General features: G+C 39.7%; 2 protein-coding genes across 5 annotated transcripts in view; both read left to right on the top strand.

The window, feature by feature from the left end:
* RIPPLY2 (ripply transcriptional repressor 2) overlaps positions 1-2,261 on the top strand; it is a 2,695-nt gene extending 434 nt beyond the window's left edge. The window contains exons 2-4 of the mRNA XM_039728959.1: positions 1-16; positions 157-221; positions 1,977-2,261. Coding sequence (XP_039584893.1) covers positions 1-16; positions 157-221; positions 1,977-2,142 — 247 coding nt within the window. The 3' untranslated portion in view covers positions 2,143-2,261. The remainder of the gene's footprint in view (positions 17-156; positions 222-1,976) is intronic.
* A 1,044-nt stretch (positions 2,262-3,305) lies between these two features.
* LOC120511302 (cytochrome b5 reductase 4) overlaps positions 3,306-19,893 on the top strand; it is a 31,125-nt gene continuing 14,537 nt past the window's right edge. Inside the window, exons 1-10 of one of the 4 annotated variants that reach the window (XM_039728135.1) lie at positions 3,306-3,458; positions 4,724-4,877; positions 7,780-7,880; positions 9,911-9,995; positions 14,113-14,154; positions 16,419-16,473; positions 17,810-17,867; positions 17,980-18,073; positions 18,625-18,657; positions 19,356-19,478. In XM_039728135.1, coding sequence (XP_039584069.1) covers positions 3,384-3,458; positions 4,724-4,877; positions 7,780-7,880; positions 9,911-9,995; positions 14,113-14,154; positions 16,419-16,473; positions 17,810-17,867; positions 17,980-18,073; positions 18,625-18,657; positions 19,356-19,478 — 820 coding nt within the window. In that variant the 5' untranslated portion in view covers positions 3,306-3,383. Of the gene's footprint in view, positions 3,459-3,554; positions 3,908-4,723; positions 4,878-7,779; positions 7,881-9,910; positions 9,996-14,112; positions 14,155-16,418; positions 16,474-17,809; positions 17,868-17,979; positions 18,074-18,624; positions 18,658-19,355; positions 19,479-19,893 lie in introns of those variants that run through there. The other 3 variants (XM_039728162.1, XM_039728144.1, XM_039728153.1) reach the window with 3 other exon arrangements.

Here is a 19,893-nt window from a genome sequence, read left to right as displayed (position 1 = left end):
CCCCGGCCCCGCCGCGGTGAGTGCGGAGCGGCGCGGCGGAGGGAGCATCGGCCGCCGGCATCGCCGGCGCTCGGCGGGGGAGTCCCGGCGGGGCGGGGATGCTCGGGGAGGGCCCTGTGCCGTGCCGGCGGGCTGACCTCTGCTCTCTCCCCGCAGCCTCACAGCCCCGGCGGGCTGGCGGAAGCCTCCCGAAAGCTGGCGCAGTACACGCACCCCGTCAGGTAAGTGGCAGTCCCCGGCCGCCGCCCGTTCCCGCGGGGGACCTCGGGGCACCAGGGGCCGTGGCGCTGAGCCAGGAGAGTCCCTCGCTCGCCAGTGTAGTGTCTTAGCATTAGCTCTCCCGCCCGTTTTGCTTCCACGCATATATTTATGTAGATATTAAAGTGCGTTGGGAATGAATTGGCCGTCTATGTGCTTTTTAACTGTCAGATCCTTGGGCAAATGATTCCCAGGACTCGTGTATTTAATAGGTTTGAGTTGTTGATGTGCCTCTGTGGTGTGAGACTTAAGCCCTATTACACGGTTATGTGGGTGTTTTTTGGTGGTAGTGGCGTTGGCTGAAGCACCCTGTTACTCATTCCCGTGCCCACGGGAGTGCAGTTCCTAGGCTGTGTTGCTGCGCAAACATCCAGCGCCCTCCCACAGCAAAGAAGCAGGTGGAGGCGTGGGAGAGAGTGGCAGAAAGAGAAGGTATGCACTGCTGAGCCACCATTGCCAAGGAAAACACTTGCTGCTTTAATGATAAAGGCAATGATAGTACCTGCACTGTCAGTTCTGAAAAGGAAATAAAGAAAATAACAACCGTTGAATCTGTGGGAGAGTCTGTATTCAGAAATGCTGCTAGGTGTTGCAAGATGCTTAAAATAATTGCACAGATAGTTTTTCCAGACAAGAAGTGGCTTTCTTTCAAATCTAGGCTTTCATCCTTCAACTACTGATGCACTAACTAAGCAACTGTACAGGCAGACTTCACCGTGACTGCTCCAATGCTTAGGTTTGAGTGAAGGCTGTTGCAGGGAACATTGGGAATGGAGACCTGTTACAAAAGTAACAGTGACTTTGTGCTGCCAAGGAAGCAGTGTTCTGTTACACAGTAGCCTAAAAAGTATTTCTTGTAATTGCTAGAAAGCTGTCTACTTCTGTTTCTTAATGCATTTCTATTTTAAACAATCCATAGCCAGCATTTCGTTATGTTGTAGGTGCCAGTCTCTCAGCTCTTGGAACTTCCGTGGTCTATTCCTTCTAGCTATTTCCAAACTGGAAGCAAAAGAGGACAGTAGTTGAAAAGGAACAGGAACTTGGAGTAAATTAATTGCAATATATTGTCATTAGCTGGTAGCCCATGCTAACTGTGATCTTATCAACATATTTTGTGATTTCTGCAGACTGCTTTAAAATCTGCATCTGTGGGACATCTTCCTTAACACTGTTGACTTCTTCAACAGACTCCAGTCTGTTGATTGTTCTTGGAAAGACAGATGAAATATCAAGGTCTCATTGTCACGAGACTGTTAGCATTCCTTTGAATCTTACAATGGTGTGAAAAAAGTATCAACAACCAGCTAGGCTGGGGACCTCCAGTAAGAAAACTACTAATTTGATTCAAATGTATTTTCGATCCTGTTTGACGCCCATTATATTCCTTAGGAATACTGCCCCAGTAGGGGCAGTACTACTTGGATCAGATCCCCAGGGAATACTGTTATTGAGGTACTGGAGTGGGAAGTTCCAGATGCAGAGTCTTGGGCTTTCGTAGTTTTGCTGCAAAACTAGCACTCTAAATCATCTTTGTCTCTTTAGATGAAAATAAAAACTCTGAGAATTTTTTTTTCTTAATCGAATGTAGAAAGCAACTTAGCAATTGAGCATGTAAGGAAAAGCTCTGTAGGATGCTTGTTTTAGTAGAATTTCACTTTTTTTTTGTATACGTAAAATACGTAATAACAATAAGCAAATCTATTGTACACTTGTTTCAGACTGTTTTGGCCCAAATCAAGGTGCTATGATTACTTGTATCAGGAAGCTGAAGCACTTCTGAAAAACTTCCCAGTTCAGGCTACAATTTCCTTTTATGAAGATTCGGATAGTGAAGATGATGAAGATCAACTGGAACAAGATTCAAGAACAGAATCAGGTTGCTGACTGCAGGGAAGACTAATGCTACTTCGAAGACTTAATTTAAACCTAATATAAATATGTATTATAGTATTTTTAAAGATAATTTATTTCTATGTAAGTTATTCTTAATAAAACTGAGATGTCTTGTAATTTAATCCTTTTTCCTTTGGTTCCTTTCCTGTCCTGGTTTAAGTGGGAAAGGTATTGATTAGAATTTTTCTATCTGAGGTCCTATAGTTTGTAGATCTTAAGCTGAACACCAATTTTGGAAGCAGAGAACAGATGCCTTACTCAGAAGGGCTCTTTGGTTGTGACTTTCTCAAAGTCTGAGGACACAAGGAAAGCTTGTCATTGTGATTTTGTGTGCTCCACATGGAAGCGTATCAAGGAATCATTGGATTAAGTATGCCAATTGTGTTGTGTCCGCTGTTACAACAGCATTTCAAACATGGAGAAGAGAAACAATATAGCTGTTTTTGAAACGGAGAAAATAGTCCAAATTCTAATCTAGGTCTTGTTGTGTAGAAGAATTTGCCTCACATCACTTGTGTTCTCATGTATTTGTGCTGTGTTGTTATACATAAAAGTGATAGTTTCATGCGGCATTTGTTTGTAAAGTGGACATCAAGAAACGAGAAAAAGGTCTGAGTTGTCATAATAGTGAGCTTAGTTTTAATAATTGAAACAAAGTTGGGCATCAGTCATCATGAAGGCCAAAGCCCGTAAAAGAACAAAACGAATCCAAAGCTTTAATTTAAAGGCAGTGCCTGTGTCAGTAGTGCCTGTGTACTGTGCTGGCCCTGCCGCTGCCCCGTGCGCTGCTGCAGGCCGCGCTGGCTCCGGGTGCCCGCACCAGCCAGGGAGTGCTTGTCCCGTGCTCCCAGGGCCCTGCAGCAGGATCGCAGCGGGCCCTCACCCACACTTCAGAGCCTTGGGAGCGTGGGGTGCACCGGCTGTGTCTGCCACAGCCTTCCAGCCTCAGCACCGGGCGCGGGGGCACCGGAACGGAAAACCGATCTCAGTGCAGGGGCAGGCATCCCCCTCGCCTGGGGGGACGAGGCGGCGGGCGGGGTACGCGCTGCTCCCTGCCCACAGGGATGTCCGGTCCCGGGGGCTCTCCCCTGCGCCGCCCCCGAGGCGAAGCCGAAGGCGCCGGCCCCACTCCCGGTCCCGGCCGGGCCGCGGCCCCGCCCGGCGCGGCGGAGCCTGCGCGCTGTGCCCCAGCGCTCCGCCCGGCGGGCCCGGCTGCGGCCTGGCCCGGCACGATGCTGAACGTGACGCCGTCGGCCTTCCCCGCGCCCGGCTCCCAGCAGCGAGCGGCAGCGGGTGGCCGCAGCAAGGTACGGGCGGCCCTGCCGCTGGCGGTCGCTTGCGGGGGTGAAGGGTGCCCGCGTTTTTCCCGCTGCGGCAGCTGCCTGGCCTGGCCCCGCCCCGCCGGCCGAGCTGCGGTGGATCCCGGTCGTTCCCGGCCGGTTCCCGGCTGCAGCTGGGGCTGGGCTGCCGCCGGCCGCCCCCTCCAGCCGCTGCAGGGTCTCGGGCTCGGGGCCGGCTCGGCTGCGCCGCTGGAAAGCGTTTGGTGCTTCTCGTTTGAGGGCGGCGGTGATAACGCTTCCGGCGCTTCCTGCCCCGCCGTTCTCCTGGGCAGAGATGGAGGCTTTCACCTTGGAATTACTGCCTGCAGCTCATGCTTTTTATGCTGAATCTTCATCTTTGGACGGGTTTTGAGAATACTTGTTGTCTAGAGACCTTGCTTGGAAAGCAGACGTGGACTAAAGTAGCATTAAGAAATGTTAGTTTATGTACGCTTTAGTTTTTTTTGCTTCTGTTTTTTCCTGCGGTTTTGTAAGACCGCAGTTCTTTAACCCTGTTTCCTGTTGTTAAAGCTTGAATCAAAAGGGTTCCCAGACTGTGGTCTTACTTGTTTACTATTTCTTTAAATGCTTTGAAAATGCTCAGAAAATAAAGGTTCTGCAGCATGGGTGTGCTTCCTGCAAGGAATTGCGAACATGATGTTGTAAAATGTGATTCACTGAGTTGGTGTTTTTTAGAAACAGACATTCTGTGGGTATCCATTACTCACTAGGTGCTGTTGAAAAGGAAGGTGTTAGATACCCTGAAGATCTTGTTCTGCCTTTCGGGACAGGCAGACCATGGCAATACTTCTCTGGAAAGCCACTAGAACTTCTGTCCCAGCTTTCTCTGGGTCAGGCTTCCAGTTGCTGTAGGGCTTGTGAAAAGTCTTAATGAATGCTGTGAAGGCAAAACTCTTACCTGACCATGATTTTTTAATTTCCTTTCTTTGTTGCTCATAGTTTTCCAGACCGTATCTTGCCACCACAGGCAGACTTGGTGTCTTCAGTTTGCTTTGGGAAGAGTCATCTGAATGTTTGTTGCTGTTCAGTAATTTCTGTGTCACTACCCAGAGCACTCCTTTAAGCACCCTTTCTCCTGAGTAGGGCTCCCAAATAGCAGTGAATAATATGAGTTGGGTTATTTCTCTTTTGTTTTCATCTGAGCCCTCCTATGGAGCTTAGAAAAGTGTATTCTTAGAATGGCTTTTTCTTCCTTTAAAGTTGAAATTGTTTGTTTATTTGTTATTTTTCAGGTACCTTTAAAACCAGGAAGGAGTCTTATGGATTGGATTCGGCTAACTAAAAGTGGGAAGGACTTGACTGGTTTGAAAGGGAGGCTGATTGAAGTTACTGAAGATGAGCTCTCTAAACACAACAAAAAGGAGGACTGCTGGATATGTATAAGAGGTTGGTTGCTGTGACTTTTCTTCTGCATTTTTTACCTGGCTTCTCTTTTCTGTACTTAAAGAAGAAGAAACAAAACTCAAAAAACACGAAGGAAAGCCACACTCCAAGAGAAACTGTTTCTTCTGCATTTTTTACCTGGCTTCTCTTTTCTGTACTTAAAGAAGAAGCAACAAAACTCAAAAACAAGAAGGAAAGCCACACTCCAAGAGAAACTATGCACCTCCTGTGTTTAGGCCAGGTGTAATCTTGACATACTTTGGCATAGCTTCAAGTAAGACATTTTGTGTTCCAAAGATTTTCTTTGCTTTCAAGCCTTTCAAAATAAATCTTCCAAATTGGCATATTTTGTAACTATTTTATAGCTGCCTATGAAAATAATAAAATACAAGATTTCAGGTAATGTATCAAATAAAAAGGACTTATCAAGAAAATAGGGCTTTGAAAATGCTGACATGTACACTCATCAGTTTTGGACAGTTTATTATTTTGAGCAGTTGACTGTTTTTAAGGATTGCTTTAGAGCATCCAAAACCATATAAATGTTAAAAATACTACTTAAACCTGGAGAATGGTCTTTAGGAAATAATTGTGAAAGCATGTATACTACTCATAAAACTTAGTAGTGCAAATGACAGTTGCCAAACAGAGCAACTGCAATCTCCGACTATAATGACAAATACCTGTGGTAACTATGCAATTCTATTTCTGTTATTATTTTAATGAAAGTTTAGCTCAGAAGTTGAATCATATGTTATACATTTAGCAGTGTGTGAAGGTGGTTTGGGGCAATAGCTATGGCTACAAGAGTATTTTCAAAGTTGCAAATGAAGTTCCTAATTGTCCTACAGAAAGGAGCAAAATATTTGCCCAGCAGTTTAGTCATTTAGAGGCTAAAATACACTAATATCACCATAAATTTATTAGGAGGTAACACAAATTTCTATTAAGATAGAACCACTCTTTTTACAGAAATGTCCCATTAGCTACTCTGATCTTCTTAATCTGTTAGTGATAACATTGATCTGGTAAGGAACAGCATTGATATTTAATAAAATGTCATGTCTGAACTGCAGTGAAAGAAAATTAAGAATTTCTGTGTGAGGGTGATTGTATTATTGTTGGGTGTTAAAAGGAATGAGAGTGGAATTCAAGGTAAAATGTTATTCAATACTGGCCTTTGAGCAAAATAATAGTGCTGCAGTTGCATGTCCTGGTAAAACTACAGTGGGAGGAGAGCTAAGGAAAGCTTGTTTGCTATGTTCATCTGTTCATTTTTCACTCTGAAAAAGGAACATTTACTGCAGACAGAATTATTGCCTAAAAATGCCTCTGTTTTCTTTTTAATCTCTTCTTACCTTTACTGCTTCTCTGAAGCTGGTTTTTACAAGAACTCCATCAAGTTGCTTCTGTATCTTTCCTTAAATTTTTCCAGGTCTGCCTTTTCTGTGTTCTCAGATGACTAGTGAAAAGAACATCATAACTTGAAATGACGGTAGCCCTCATATGTGGACAGGTAGTAAAAGAATATAATTATGGAAAAGCTTAATTAGGTCTCTGCATTGATAGTTAGACTGTGTCTCTAAAATAAAGAGCAGAAAGCCATGGGAGCAATGTGAAGTAAAAGAGGAAGAGGAACTAACCTGGTTCAAAGCCCCAGTATGATCAAAGAAAGCTGTCATATAGGGCACAAATTTGTAGATAAAGGGGGTTCAGGGGAGTTAAAAATGCATGAAAGGTGTACAAATGATATTCCTTTTGCTCCAGCAAGTTTGACAGTAAATTTGAGTAATATTCAGGAGGCCATGGCTATACAGAATCTTGTAATTTTCTGTGTGCAGTAATCACTGCTGCACACAAGATGGCACAGTGAATACAGCCATCAGAAGAGCAGGTCAGTAAAGTGTGCAAAGATCTTTCCTTTTTTATTGGCTGGGTCTTTGCTGTTGGCTGGGGTGGTTGTTCTTGCCAGCTAGGATTGCTCCAAGTATGTCTGCCCCAGGCTCAGTGCTGAATGCCTTTCTGTCCTTCTGAAGTAATTAATGTACACTTCCCAATGTCTTCAAAGTTTTTTCTGCAAGCGCTGGCACAGTTTTGGTTTTGGTAGCTTCCTGTTTTGATAATGTTAAATATCTTCAAATATTCAGGCAGGTAGGGATGCAATAATCATGTTAACAGTAATATGTCTGTAGTAATTTTTTTTAATAGCTATATTCTTCAGGCTCCAATAAACCAGTTGCCTAGCAACAATAATTAGACTTCATAATTTCAGACCAGTGAAGAAGTGTTGTTTTATGTTGCTGGAAATGTAGAAACAATGTTGAGCCCTTTTACTGGGATAGATACAACCAGAGTTATAAGCCTTTAAGGAGCACAAGCTATGTTAAGTTTCATATGTTGCTGAATCTGAAGAATGGAAATTTTGTTGCTGATGGTGACAGTATTTGCTTGTGTGAGAGAGTTCGTTCCTGTCGGCATTTCATTCTGTGATGGTGATGAGTGGTATCCAGCTATGACAACACTTCAGAGATAACTTAATTTGAAACAAAACTGAAAACTGTTTTGTGCACTAGCTGGTTCAATTTTGTCTCTTTTTAAACCTGCCTGTGGTACTTTTACCCTCTAGACAGGATACATCATATTCAATTTCTAGGTTGAAGTCTTAACCCAAGGCACTGTGGTGTGGCACTATAGGATTGGCATCTCCATGGAATAAGATACTTCTTCTGCTCTATACAATTGTGTCACTTATGTTTCTGTTTTTGTGAAGTCCTACTGTCTGTTGCAATTATGCCTACTGTTTGCTAGTACACTCTTTAATTTGTGCTAACCTTTCCATTATTTTTGGAGACAGGAGTGGTTGTAGAAATGCTGCTCATATGCTTTTATGTTCTGTTTCCTTCAGGATTTGTATATAATGTCACACCATACATGGAATACCATCCAGGTGGTGAGGATGAACTAATGAAAGCAGCAGGAACTGATGGCACAGATCTCTTTGATCAGGTGAGAGCAACTGGCAGCAAATGACACTTGTTCACCACACTTGAAAAATGCATGTTTTGCGATTATTTTTAAGGCATTTCAGTGGAAATGGGGATTTGAACTTTTTCAGTCCTAAGGAAAGGCAGCAGGTCAGTGCTCAGAATGACACTTACATGTGCTGGAAATGACAGGTAGTTTAAACTTTGTATCAAAAGACAGTAATGAAAATGTCACTTCATGTCATTAGAATTATACTTCAATTAGACTTCTTTTTTTGAGCAGAAATAGCAGTAAAGCTAGCAAGAATTTGAGATACCACCTTCTTAATAAATTGCTGCAATGACTACTGGGTTTGGAGAGACCTATTTTTCTAAGAGTTTTCACTTTTTGAAAAAAGCTTGTAGAATTCTTTGTCTATTTACTTGGCAGCTGCATTATCAGAAAAAATGCTAGAGCTTCTATTAACTTTAACTGGTGAACAGCTCACAAGATGACAGTTGGTCTCCTATTTGTTTACTATTTCCTTAAATGCTTTGAAAATGCTCAGAAAATAAAGGTTCTGCAGCATGGGTGTGCTTCCTGCAAGGAATTGCGAACATGATGTTGTAAAATGTGATTCACTGAGTTGGTGTTTTTTAGAAACAGACATTCTCTGGGTCTCTGTTACTCACCAGGTTTATCTGAGAAACTGTGAAAGAGCAGAAAAGAAATCTCCTGTTTCGGAAAGGAAATATGTTACCTCTTTACATGTCATGCATCAGAGTATGTTATGCCTTCATTTGCAAATATTTTTAACATTGTAAATAAAGGTAGATAATGTTTTAGCTTTGTTGAGTTTATCCTTGGTTAATCCTTTCACAAATGAAGTGTTCGTTTTGGTCATGATTCTTTGATTTCAAGAAATCTGTAGTATAGAGTATCCAGTACCAAGTTGGGGCTTGGAATTGTGTTGCTGGGTCATTATATAATGTCCTTGAAAATAGAAGTCTTGACATCAGGAGTATTTGGAGTAGCTCTGGTAATTAAGTTCAGATATATGCTTGCAATTTTTTAATTTTTTGTCATGGGAATGGAGGCAGGTTTAGATCCTGAAAATATGCTTTTTACTTCTATTGTTTCTGGCTTACGACTTTTCTGTTACTGGAGGTGTTTGTTTTCCCCTCTGCTTTACCATTCTGTGTCTGACAGATGGTTTTTTTTTAGAGGTTGGTAGATTGCTAGTGTTCCCCAAATTTCTGGAAAAATTAACTCTCATTCATAATCCTTCATTTCTTTCTGTTACCTGTATATGAGGAAACTACAACTTGTTGATGCGATCCTTTATCTCATCTTCTTAGCTAGTCCAGTTGAAAGTTTTATTTTTAAATCTAGATACCATTCAAATTTGTCATGCAACACTTTGTTTCCTTTTCTCTTCTTGTGATGTTATCCTGGATGCCCTTTCAGAATTCGCTTTTCTGCCATCCATTTCCTCTACAAGTTCTCCAGTTCTGGTCTGTAAAGCTACTGCTTTTTCTTCACTTTATTTTACTTTCTTAAATAGGGGATTTCCAAATGATTCAGTGATAGTAAGACAGAAGCAAACAGAAATACACCAGCTTGGTAGGAGGTGTTTGTTTGTCTTAACTATTATTCTTTATGTTTGTTTCTTTCATCCCTTTTCCCTTTACTTATCTAAACAAGACTAATAAACATTGTGGTAATGATAAGGTCTTTGTTCTGTTAGTTGTGTAGCATGCATCATAAAAATGCTGTTCTGAAATATATTCTGTAGCTCAAGGTTATGATGTTCAGATATTGCAAAGCATAAATGAGTAAATTAAACTATTTTTACTTTTTTCATAATGCTATTGTTTCACTTAATGCTGGGATATCTCTAATAGAAGTAAAAATAGGTACTGACTGATGTAATAGTGACTTCTAATGTGTTTAAAAATAATCTGCTAAATGAATCATATTAGTCAGTTTACAAAAATGAACTTTTCTATTTCAGTGCATAGAACAACATAGTAAGAATTCCAAATTTTATGAAAAAAATTTTGTTAATGTAGGTTCATCGGTGGGTCAATTACGAATCAATGCTGAAAGAATGTCTTGTTGGGAGGATGGCTGTCAAGCCCGTTGCTGCTCCGAAAGGTGAGTTGTTTTAAGAATGAAATATTGTCTATTATACTTTCTTCCAAAATTATCTGGAAATTTTGAGAAATCCTAAATCATCTCATATGTACAAGGAGAATCTCTATTCTTGCGTAGAGTTGAAGGCTTTTGCATATATTAATTTTTTACATACCTGAAGATGAAATTGTTGTATAGTTGAAGACTTTTAGTAATGTACTGCTATGTTTCTTCTTTTGTTTTTAGTCATTATAAAACAGCTGTGCATGTGTGTTATATGTTTGTGTACATAGCAAAGACCTTTTACTGTTCTGCCATCCCTCTTTTTTCTTCTGATCCCAGAGGGCAAACTGTCATGGGCAGCTATCATATTGAAACAAAAGTCAGTATTTTTAATCTGGTGATTTCAGCCACTTACATATATCTGGCAAGTTGCATATGTGTTGAATTATTTGAATACACTTCATGGGCAGTTATTCTTTCCAGAACATTTTATTAGGTCCTTTAGTTTGAATTTACCTTGAGAAAATTTTGCTGATACAACAGACTCCTCTGAGCCAGGAGAGCGAGAAATGTAGTATTGTCTTAGAAAGCAGGTAATGGTTACCAGAAACTTCAGTCTTCAGTCTGGTTTTCGGTTTGTAGGCCACAGCCAAAATTTCCTATACCTGGGAAGCAGACACTGTTACTTAGTATTGATCCTTAGCAAAACTGCCATGAAAACATGAAAGGATTAATGATTACAGCTATTTTTCTCCAGTTCTGTGGCATACTTTAGTTTGTGATTTCAGCTATCTTGCTGAAATTGCAAGATAGTTGCAATTGTTGATAGTTACTCTTCAGTTCCTGAAAAGTGTGCTGCATGCTTGCTTAATGATTAGATAACATCATCTTAACAGTTAGGTTAAGTTGGGTCTTTGTGTGTAGTGGAATAGTATTTTACATCTCTGTGATGCTACATAGCTAATTCCAGTGTGGAACTTTTAAGGTAAATACTGCAAAGTATGGAGAAACCTCAGCAGCATTGCCTCACTGAGATGAGGCTTTACAGAAACATTACTGCTACTTTGTCAACTGAGTTAGAAATTTAAAAGTAAACATGCATTTTGTTGATTTTATCAATCTAACTTTTCTGCAACTGGAAGGAATTCTTGTCACAGCCAGTCAGTGAAACATAAACACATCTTCCCCCCTGCTGGCTCTGGCAGTCCATTTTCTGCTGTTTCCTTTTTCTGCTTTGTTTGTTAATAGGACTGTATTTTGCTGTAGTAAAATTCGCAGGATAAAGGTTGTCAGCTGTATAAAACCAGTTCTGTTGCCTGTGTCGCTTTTAGCCATTTCAGACTTGAAAAAACTTAATTTTGTTAATAAAGAATCAAACTGATCACAGAACTACAGAGTCTGTAGACTATCTGACTCCAGATTTAGGTGGGAGAAGACCTCCAAGATTGAGTCCATTTTTTGAACAGTCACCACCTTGTCAACTAGAACATGGCTAAGTGCTGTGTCCAGTTATTTCTTGAACACGTCCAGGGATGGTGACTCCACCACGTCCCTGGGCAGCCTGATACAATACTTGACACCCCTTTCAGGGAAGTTCTTCCTGATCTCCAACCAGAACCTCCCCATGCGCAGCCAGGAGGTCGACCCCCACCTGGCTGCACCTTTCAGGGAGTTGTAGAGAGCAGTAAGGTCCCCCCTCAGCTTCCTCTTCTCCAGGCTAAATAACCCCAGCTCCCTCAGCCACTCCTCACAGGATTTACCCTCCAGACTGTTCGCCAGCTTTCTGGCCCTTCTCTGGAGCACTCCAGCACTGGACTTGCTGAAATCTCTCACTGTAAAATTCTTAAGGATTACTTGATTCCTGGGAGGTTATATGTCCTCCTCCTTTGAATTATCAAAAAGTGATTTACTTACTTGACTATTAGCCAGCAATAATTCTAGTCTTTTATCTTTCGAGAAGACCATATTCTGCAAAGTTTGCATTTCAGAATAGAAGAATAAATTGCTAGTTAAGGTGCATTTGAATAGAGGATTAAATGGGCCCCATAAGTATAGAGGGAAGAAAAGACTTCAAATTATGGATTACATTGCTTTCTTTTTGTGACAGAGAATGAGTGTTCAGCAGTAGGACAAACACTGGTATTTGCTGTTTGGTGCAATCTCAGTGCAGATCAAGGAAGGCAGATGTAAGTTTGTCTGGGCATTGCTGGAAGATTTGTGATTGTTTACCTTAGGTTTTTTTCCTGTGGTGTGGTGTTTTCTTGGGAGATGGTACAATGGTTTGCTTACTGAACTGCTTAAGAAAGCTGAAGTTTGTCCTTGCACACTCTAGGTTGGGGAATTTTGAGGAAGAAGAGTCTTTTGAAAATGCTGGTAATAGTTAATGTTTTGTCAATTTATATTTTGAGAATGCTGCTTCATGCTTTGTAGTGACTAATAGGAAATTCTGAAGTGTCCCTTCTGTAGTGTTACAGTGAATCTTTGCACTGAAACATGTAGTGTTTGTACTTGCTGGGAAGGCCAGTGCCATACCCAGGTATGTAAGAGATTATTTCAGAATCTCCCTCAGCAAACCTGTACAGCATGAAACTGCTTGTTGTCCCTTCAGGGTGCTCAGCTGTAAACATTGGCACAGTCTGAAATATTTTAATACTGCTGCTGTTTCCAGAGACACTTGTTAGTGTGTGGTAACATAATCCCTATGCCACTTTAGTCATTACTTGGGAGTCAGAATGCATGTTATATTATTGTTAATTCAGCAAGATTAGACTGAGAGCTGTGATGTCATCCAAGGAAGAGAGGTAGGGCTCTACCTTCGATGTATCTCATGTCATCCTTAAAATTGCAGTGCTGATTTCTGTGCAGTGTGTTAAAATGTAGTGAAATGAGAATATGCTTCTAAATACAAAAAATTACTTTTCATTAGAAAGAAGGTTTTGTGAACAACTTGCCCATCCTGGCAGAAATCATAACGTGGTGTATAGCAGAATATGCAGACAAATGTTACCTCAACCAAAAATTTATGGATTATTTTCTTTTTACTTCAGCTAAAAATGTGTGGAGTATTTTCTTTTTATGTTAAAATGGCACAACATGAAAACCTCTGATGAAGGTTGTTCTTGAAGAGCTCCCAAGTAATTTTGGGATACCATATGGTTGGTTCTTTGCTCTATGAGCCTTTCTTAATTTCTCTCTTGCATTTTTTCTCTAACACTGGCTGGTGTGATACAGAGCACTGGGAAGGATATGGAAGAACGGGGAAGAAACATTCCCATTTTGGTTTTTGTAAAAGGGAGCAGAAAGAAAAGATTTGTTTCTCCTTCTTCCCAAACTTGGCTTCTATAAGAGAGAATATAAATTGGGCCTTTCATATAAGGACATTCTGAGATGTGCAATGTAGAGAGGGGCAGAAAGGGGCCCCAGGTATGTCCAGAGGTCTAGTCTTCCCACAGATTTACTGTGAATGGAAGGACATGTGGCTGAGAGGTGCAGTGCCTTTCCCATCAAGTTGAGCACCTTATAAATGAATTGATGCTGTGTAATTCACCTGCTTGGTCTTCCCATTTTTTATTTTGTGCTAGAGTCGGTTGGTTTGGAATAGTTGTAGTATACTGTAGAATAAATGAAAACTCAGATAATAACTTGAAAATAAAATCATTTGGCAGAGGAAGCTTATAGAAAAATTTCCTTTTTCCTGTGTTCCTGCCAAGGATTGGGTTCATATTTCTAAGCATTGAGTTGGTCAGATTTGCAGTCTACTATGTGATGTTGTGAGACAGATGTTGTTGGAATTCTTAACAGATTCAGTGAGCTTCTCAGCTATGAAGTTTATAATTGCACAGGATAATCTGTGATGGTTTTTTTGAAGTGTCAGAGTTCCTGAATTTCCGACCCTTTAGAGCTGTGCAACTTCTGGTGCTTGTAATGTACCAATTTTTTAATTAGACTTACTCTTTTGGAACGGTAACCAGTGCTGCATTTATTTGTTGCTTCTTGATGTCTGAAGCATCCTGGTTGTTCCGTTAAGACTTTTGGAAGGTTTACTTGGAGACCCTTGCTTTGGCTAATTTAGCATGATGTGGGGAAGTACTGTAGCTTCTTAACTGTTGTGCTTGTTTTCTATTAATGCTTGCAGAGATTTCTTCTGCTGTGTCTGAAGACAAGAAACAGCTTAATGGTAAGTTCTCACCTGGAGCAAAGTTAGGAGTGAATCTAAAACTTATGTGAATATCACTGAATGAGCAGTATTTATCCACATTTCTCTCTCTTTGCATTTGAATCCAGTAGTCAAGCTGTAGTGATCTGTGGGAATTTCAAAAGGCAAAATCCTACTCAATTATTGTGAATTCTGTGTTTGAAAGTATTAGAAGACTGCAGTAGAATAGTGTAGATAAGGAAGGTATGAGACGGACAAGCAAGGTAAGCTTGTCTGTGAAATGCCAGGAAGATTTTCTGCCCAAGTCTTTTTTATCTAGTCAGGTCTTCCATTTGTTTTGCTGGATCTTTTTTTTTTTTTTCTTTCAACGTGCATAATTTTGCATTCCCTTCTGAGCTTCATGAAGTTTTTGTCAGCCCATTTCTCCAGACTCTCTGCATCCCTTTATAACCCTAAGCTTCCGTGTGTTGCCTCTTTGCGTGATTTGGTATTGCTCTGACTGGGAGAGTGTAGGCTGCTAGTGACTGTGTGAAACAATATCAGCATTCCCTGTTCCCTAGGGAATGCTAGCAGTAACTAGCCTCCAGCTGGATTTGATGTGCTGATCACACCTTTTGTGACTGGCAGTTCTACTCACTTTCTGTCTGTGATGCAATCCACCTACCAAACCCAGCTCTTTCCAATGTGGCTGTGAAGATGGTGTGAGAACCTTTATCACTACCTTTGCTGTCCCATAGGATTCTGCAAAGCAGTCCTGTGATGTGCAGGGTTGTAATTCTGCTGTTCATCTGGTCACATTAAACTCTTCATTTCATGCCTGCCATCAGCCTTTGGCTTCACCCTCAGCTTTTCCTTATTTGTGATCACCATGACTAATAGAGCACTTTGCTTCATTGGTTCACTCACCTGAATCATTGTCTTTTTATTGCAGCGTGAATCACTGTTTTCATGTAGCATCTTATAGTATTTCAAAATAATTCATAAATAACTTGGTTTGCCAGAATCTTCTGTTTTATTGTGGCTGTTCATATCTTTCTCTGGACCCGCAAAAGCAAATAAGAGTATGTATGACCATGGATTCCTGTTATCCCTGGAGACCAAGCAGTTCATATGTGTGACCTCAAGAAAAGCTAAGCCTTTGAGAAGGCTTTTATCATTAGGTGATTGGTTTTCTTTTGCAGTGATCTAGCTGCTCTGACATTTAGCTTCCTTGGCAGCTGCAAATGCTGTGTACTTAGGAGTAATTAAAGATCAAAGAAAGAGTAATTTGACTGAGTTTTAATTGCTTTGGGATAATTCTGGATGATCAAATAGTTTTGACAGATTGAGTTAGACCAGAGTGGCTCTTTTTGTTTTTATCTACTTCCCATGTGTTGGAGCCACTCAATTATATGTTTAAGCTTTTAGTTATACTAGAAAACTTACTGGTATTTAGAAGATAATAATCTGGGCAACTGAGAATTCATGTGCTAATTATTTTATGCATAGCCATTTCAGGTTTGCAGGTTTGCCTTTGGCTTGAAACCAGCACTTACCAGCTGTTCAATCTGCAGCTTCCTCCATCATCATTCTATTTACCTTCTTTGTGTTAAAACTGATGCAGGATTGCAGTTGCTTTTATCTATCTCTGTCCTCAAGTTTTTGCAAAATATGTTCAATTTCTATTCGGCCAGAGATTAGTACAACTGACATTTTGAAAGACTGACCAACTGTTGCTTCCCAGCAAAGGCTGTTTCACACTGTTTCATGCAGTTAAAGAGTTAAAGTGAATGTCTGAATTCTGTGAAAATTCCTAGCAAAGTGCTATATAGAAAGATTTAGGCTGCTATCTTTGCTTAATTGACTGACATGAAATTTTACTTGTGAATTAGGTTAGATCAGACATCTCAAATTGAATCTATTCATCTGAATTGTATAAACAAAGAGTTCTGTTAAAGGAAAGTCATTCAGATAACCTTTTTGTGCTTCACTATCATAAAGTGTAAAAACACAAGCTAATAACAGATGAAGCAGAGTATAGCACAGGTACTCTGGTGTATGGAACTCTTTAAGTTCTGAAGTAGACCTCCATGTCCTAGAACACTGCTCTCCAAGAGAAAGTGCTAAATAAAAACTAAATACAAAATGTATATAGCCTAGCTACTTGTGGAAATAAAGACACCAAATACTGTTCGAGAACACTTAGAACATTCAATTTAAAAAACCACAAACAAAACATACCTGGGTATTGTTTATATTAAGCAAGCATCCCAGCAAATATTTTCATGACTCTCTGCTCTTTGCAGGTGTGCTTCTTGAGAAGAAAGTACTGGCTTCTTCTGCTAAAGATTTAAGTCCGAGGTAAAAGCCTTTGTCTGTCATTGTCTGTCGAACTTTTTGTTTAAGAATTCTTAGCAGTTCTTACTAAATACAAGGCAAGTTCTTCCATGGGTAGCTCTTGAAATTTCAGTTAAATTAATAGAATCATCATATATACATCCTTGTATAAGTAGGAAAGTTGAAGTTCTGTTTTAAAACAACTTGCCAGAGGTCGTATCGGCAGATGATGGTTCTTTACTTGTTCTGTTGATTCCTGATTCTTGTGCTGTCTTGATTGTATACAAATGTATGGCTTATATTTGCAGCCCCCTCACCTTCTTTTCTTGGGAAAACTCATGGAAAGTGTTTCCAATTGGACTGATTACTTTTTTAACTTAAATGAATTTGTCCATAAACAATTGCCGTGCCTTGAAAAAGGGCATAATGTCAAGCTGGAATATTTTGAGATGTGACAGCTGCATTTAAGTTTCTACAGTACATAAAGCAAAGCAGGCCCTGAAAGCTCACTGTGATATGCCTGCTGATGTCACTGGTGCATCGTTTTACTCCATGATGCCTTTGGTCCTCAGGGTCCAGTTACTCACTTGGCATCAAAATCCCCTGGGAGTGTGTGCTCTCTGGGCTAGTTACATGCAGTCATAAAATACTGTGGCTTGTAAACAATTGGAATGAGGTTTGTTTTCTGAAGTGCTCTCCAAACCTTGCTGCCTTTCTTCCCATGTGTGTCTGGCATATTCTGGCATGTGACTGGAAGTTGTACAGCCTAAGATGTGTTGGCTGTCAGGAGTGTTTTCTCCTCCCTTTGTCCCTGTTTTTCTGGTCCAGGAGTAGATGGAAATTACTTCCTGGCATTTGTAAGACCATGCAAATAATTAGCAATTGAAGGCTTTCTTTTCTTTTTTTACTTTACACTGGATTTATTACAAGGTTTGGACTTGGGAACATACGAATGAATGCAAAAACTTGATTTGTGGAGGTGAAGGGAACTGTGGTTTTGCAGTATCTTTAACTCTTGGAAGCCACCCTGCCTATTTAATGCTTTTGTTTGGACTCAAGATTTCAATCATCCCTAAGCAAGGCTTATATACTACAAAAAGAATACATGTGCTTTTTAAGTAAAACTAATATTATACAATTTTACGTACAGTGTACTGACTATCAGAATACCTAATTAGATAGTTATTTTAGTAGTTTTGTCAGAATTACTGACTTTGAACTTAGTCTTCAAAAGCAGCAAGTAATATGTTTGGCTTGTAAATTTGTTAAACAAGCTCAGTTTGAAGGCTTGGGTTTAAATGTGTTTTGATATGCTCAAATAAAAGATTTTTTTTTCTTTATTGTATTTTTTGTTTTACAGTTACGACTGGTTCCAAACAGATAGTTTGATCACAATTGTGATATATACTAAGCAGAAGGTAAGTATATTTCATGAAGGAAGACTTACAAGATCCAGTTGTTACCTAGCTTGAATTCTGGGAGAACTTTATAGAAATTGTTGATTTTTTTTTTCCCCATTGGCTATAAAAGGACATGAATGCAGACTTGGTGATAGTTGACTGTCAAGACAAGCAATTAAGGGGAGAAATCATCATGGATGACCACTCATATCTTGTAGAAGTTGGTAGGTACTGTAATTTTGCAGTTAAAAGTATTGAATTTCCATTCTACTGTATTAAAACCTGCTCATCATACCATTAGCATTTTACATGTACCAGTTAATATTTTATTCCTCTTCGTTAGAGATGACTAAAGTGCCTTGATGTAAAGGAGTTACATTGTTTATCAACTCATATCTTCATTTTTTTAGTATATACTAAATTTCTTACATATGGACTAAAATGCAGTAAGAAGTTGATTTTAAAGTTGTGTAAAATTTTTCTTCAAGTGTGTTTTTTATGATTATTAAAAAGCCCTCATTCACAAGGGCAAGTGCAATAATTGCAGATTGGTAGCTTTACATGAGCCATTGTTAAAAGTAATGGGAAAAATAATGCCTTCATGCATGAGGCTTGTGGAAGTCAGGAGTCAAATTTCAAGGCCAAATAAATGTGCATAACTTTTTTGGTTTTAGTTCACTCAGTATTCCTATACTTACTTATACTTTGTGTATATATGATCATGGAATAGAATTTTGTTAATGCTTAACACACTGTTTGTTTGTTTTTATTTCAGACTTGGATCATGCAGTTTCAGAAGATGTGGCTGGTAATTTGTCTCTTGCAGCACTTCTGTATCTCTTCTAGGATAGTCCAGTCAGGAGCTGAACTTCCATGATCCTTGTGGGTCCCTTCCAACTCAGGATATTCTATGATTCTGATATCAGAATACAATTTCAGTTGGGAATTTCAGTTTATTTTTCTGACTCATCAAATACTTCACAGTTTTACTTACCACTAGGTCCTGGCAGAGTCAATCAAACCAAGCCATAACATTAAATGTTTTTTCTTAATTGTGGCATTTGGGCCTGTGAAAGTAATAAGCTGATAGTGATCTGATCCCTCTGAGTATGAATGAAGGCTAAAAGAGCTAGAAGTTAGTTCTGTTGTGTATTTGTAACCTTTTCTTTGCTTAGACTGAGACTTTCTTGGATTTAATTGTTAATTCAAATGGTCTTGAAAAGAACGTAGTAAGTAGTGGTAACTAGCAATTTCAGTAGACAAGGGCTCTGGGTTCATGAGCATTTTTCTTGACCATATGGTCTGTCAAGCTGTCCTGGTTCCACGATCTGTTAAGCAAATAATGTGAATTAATTATGCATAATTTGATATTCTAATTTAAATAATTAATTACTTTTATCTTGAGAAGTGAGTAATTGTGCTGAATTTCATTATAGTTTACATGTGAAATATTTTTTTGTACAAAGTGTAACTAAAAGTAACACTATGAAATCTTTTCTCTTTTAGTAAATATTGCTGAAAAAGTAGGGAAAGTAGAGATTATCTTAAATAAAAAGGATAACATTCATTGGAAAATACTGGGACAGCCCTGTGAGGGTCATAATACTTTTATCAAACGCACAGACAGAGGTAAGCAACTTTATGGCCAGTTACCAGCTGTTTTAGGACTTCTTGGAGCTTGTCAGTTATATTTGTTTTTTTTCCAGGATTTTCTTTCTCTGTTGTTGTACTTTCATTTCTTTCACAATTGTTGTCTGATCTTGAAAGCTATTCAGGAATTTTCCTAGAAAGGGGTTGACTTGGAGGAGGGTTTTTTGTTTTGCTTTAGTTTCTTGGTTTGTTTTGTCCCACAGTAGAGTACTGGAAGGGGAACACTGCCTGAGTGTTGTTCCACCTCATGGTTACCTGTGTGCTTAATGACCTCTCTGTCCATATGAAAACCTCAGTAGACCCTGAGGGGAGAGTGCATGGATGTGTGTCAATCATTGTGGGAGTAACTGGAGTATCAAAAGCCTTCACTTGCAATTGTTACTGTAGAGACAGT

This window comes from Passer montanus, unplaced genomic scaffold (assembly GCF_014805655.1).
Source record: "Passer montanus isolate IOZ18808 unplaced genomic scaffold, ASM1480565v1 scaffold11, whole genome shotgun sequence".
NCBI lineage: Eukaryota > Metazoa > Chordata > Aves > Passeriformes > Passeridae > Passer > Passer montanus.
Note: the sequence above shows the minus strand (reverse complement) of the source record. Positions and strands in the feature narration are given on the sequence as shown.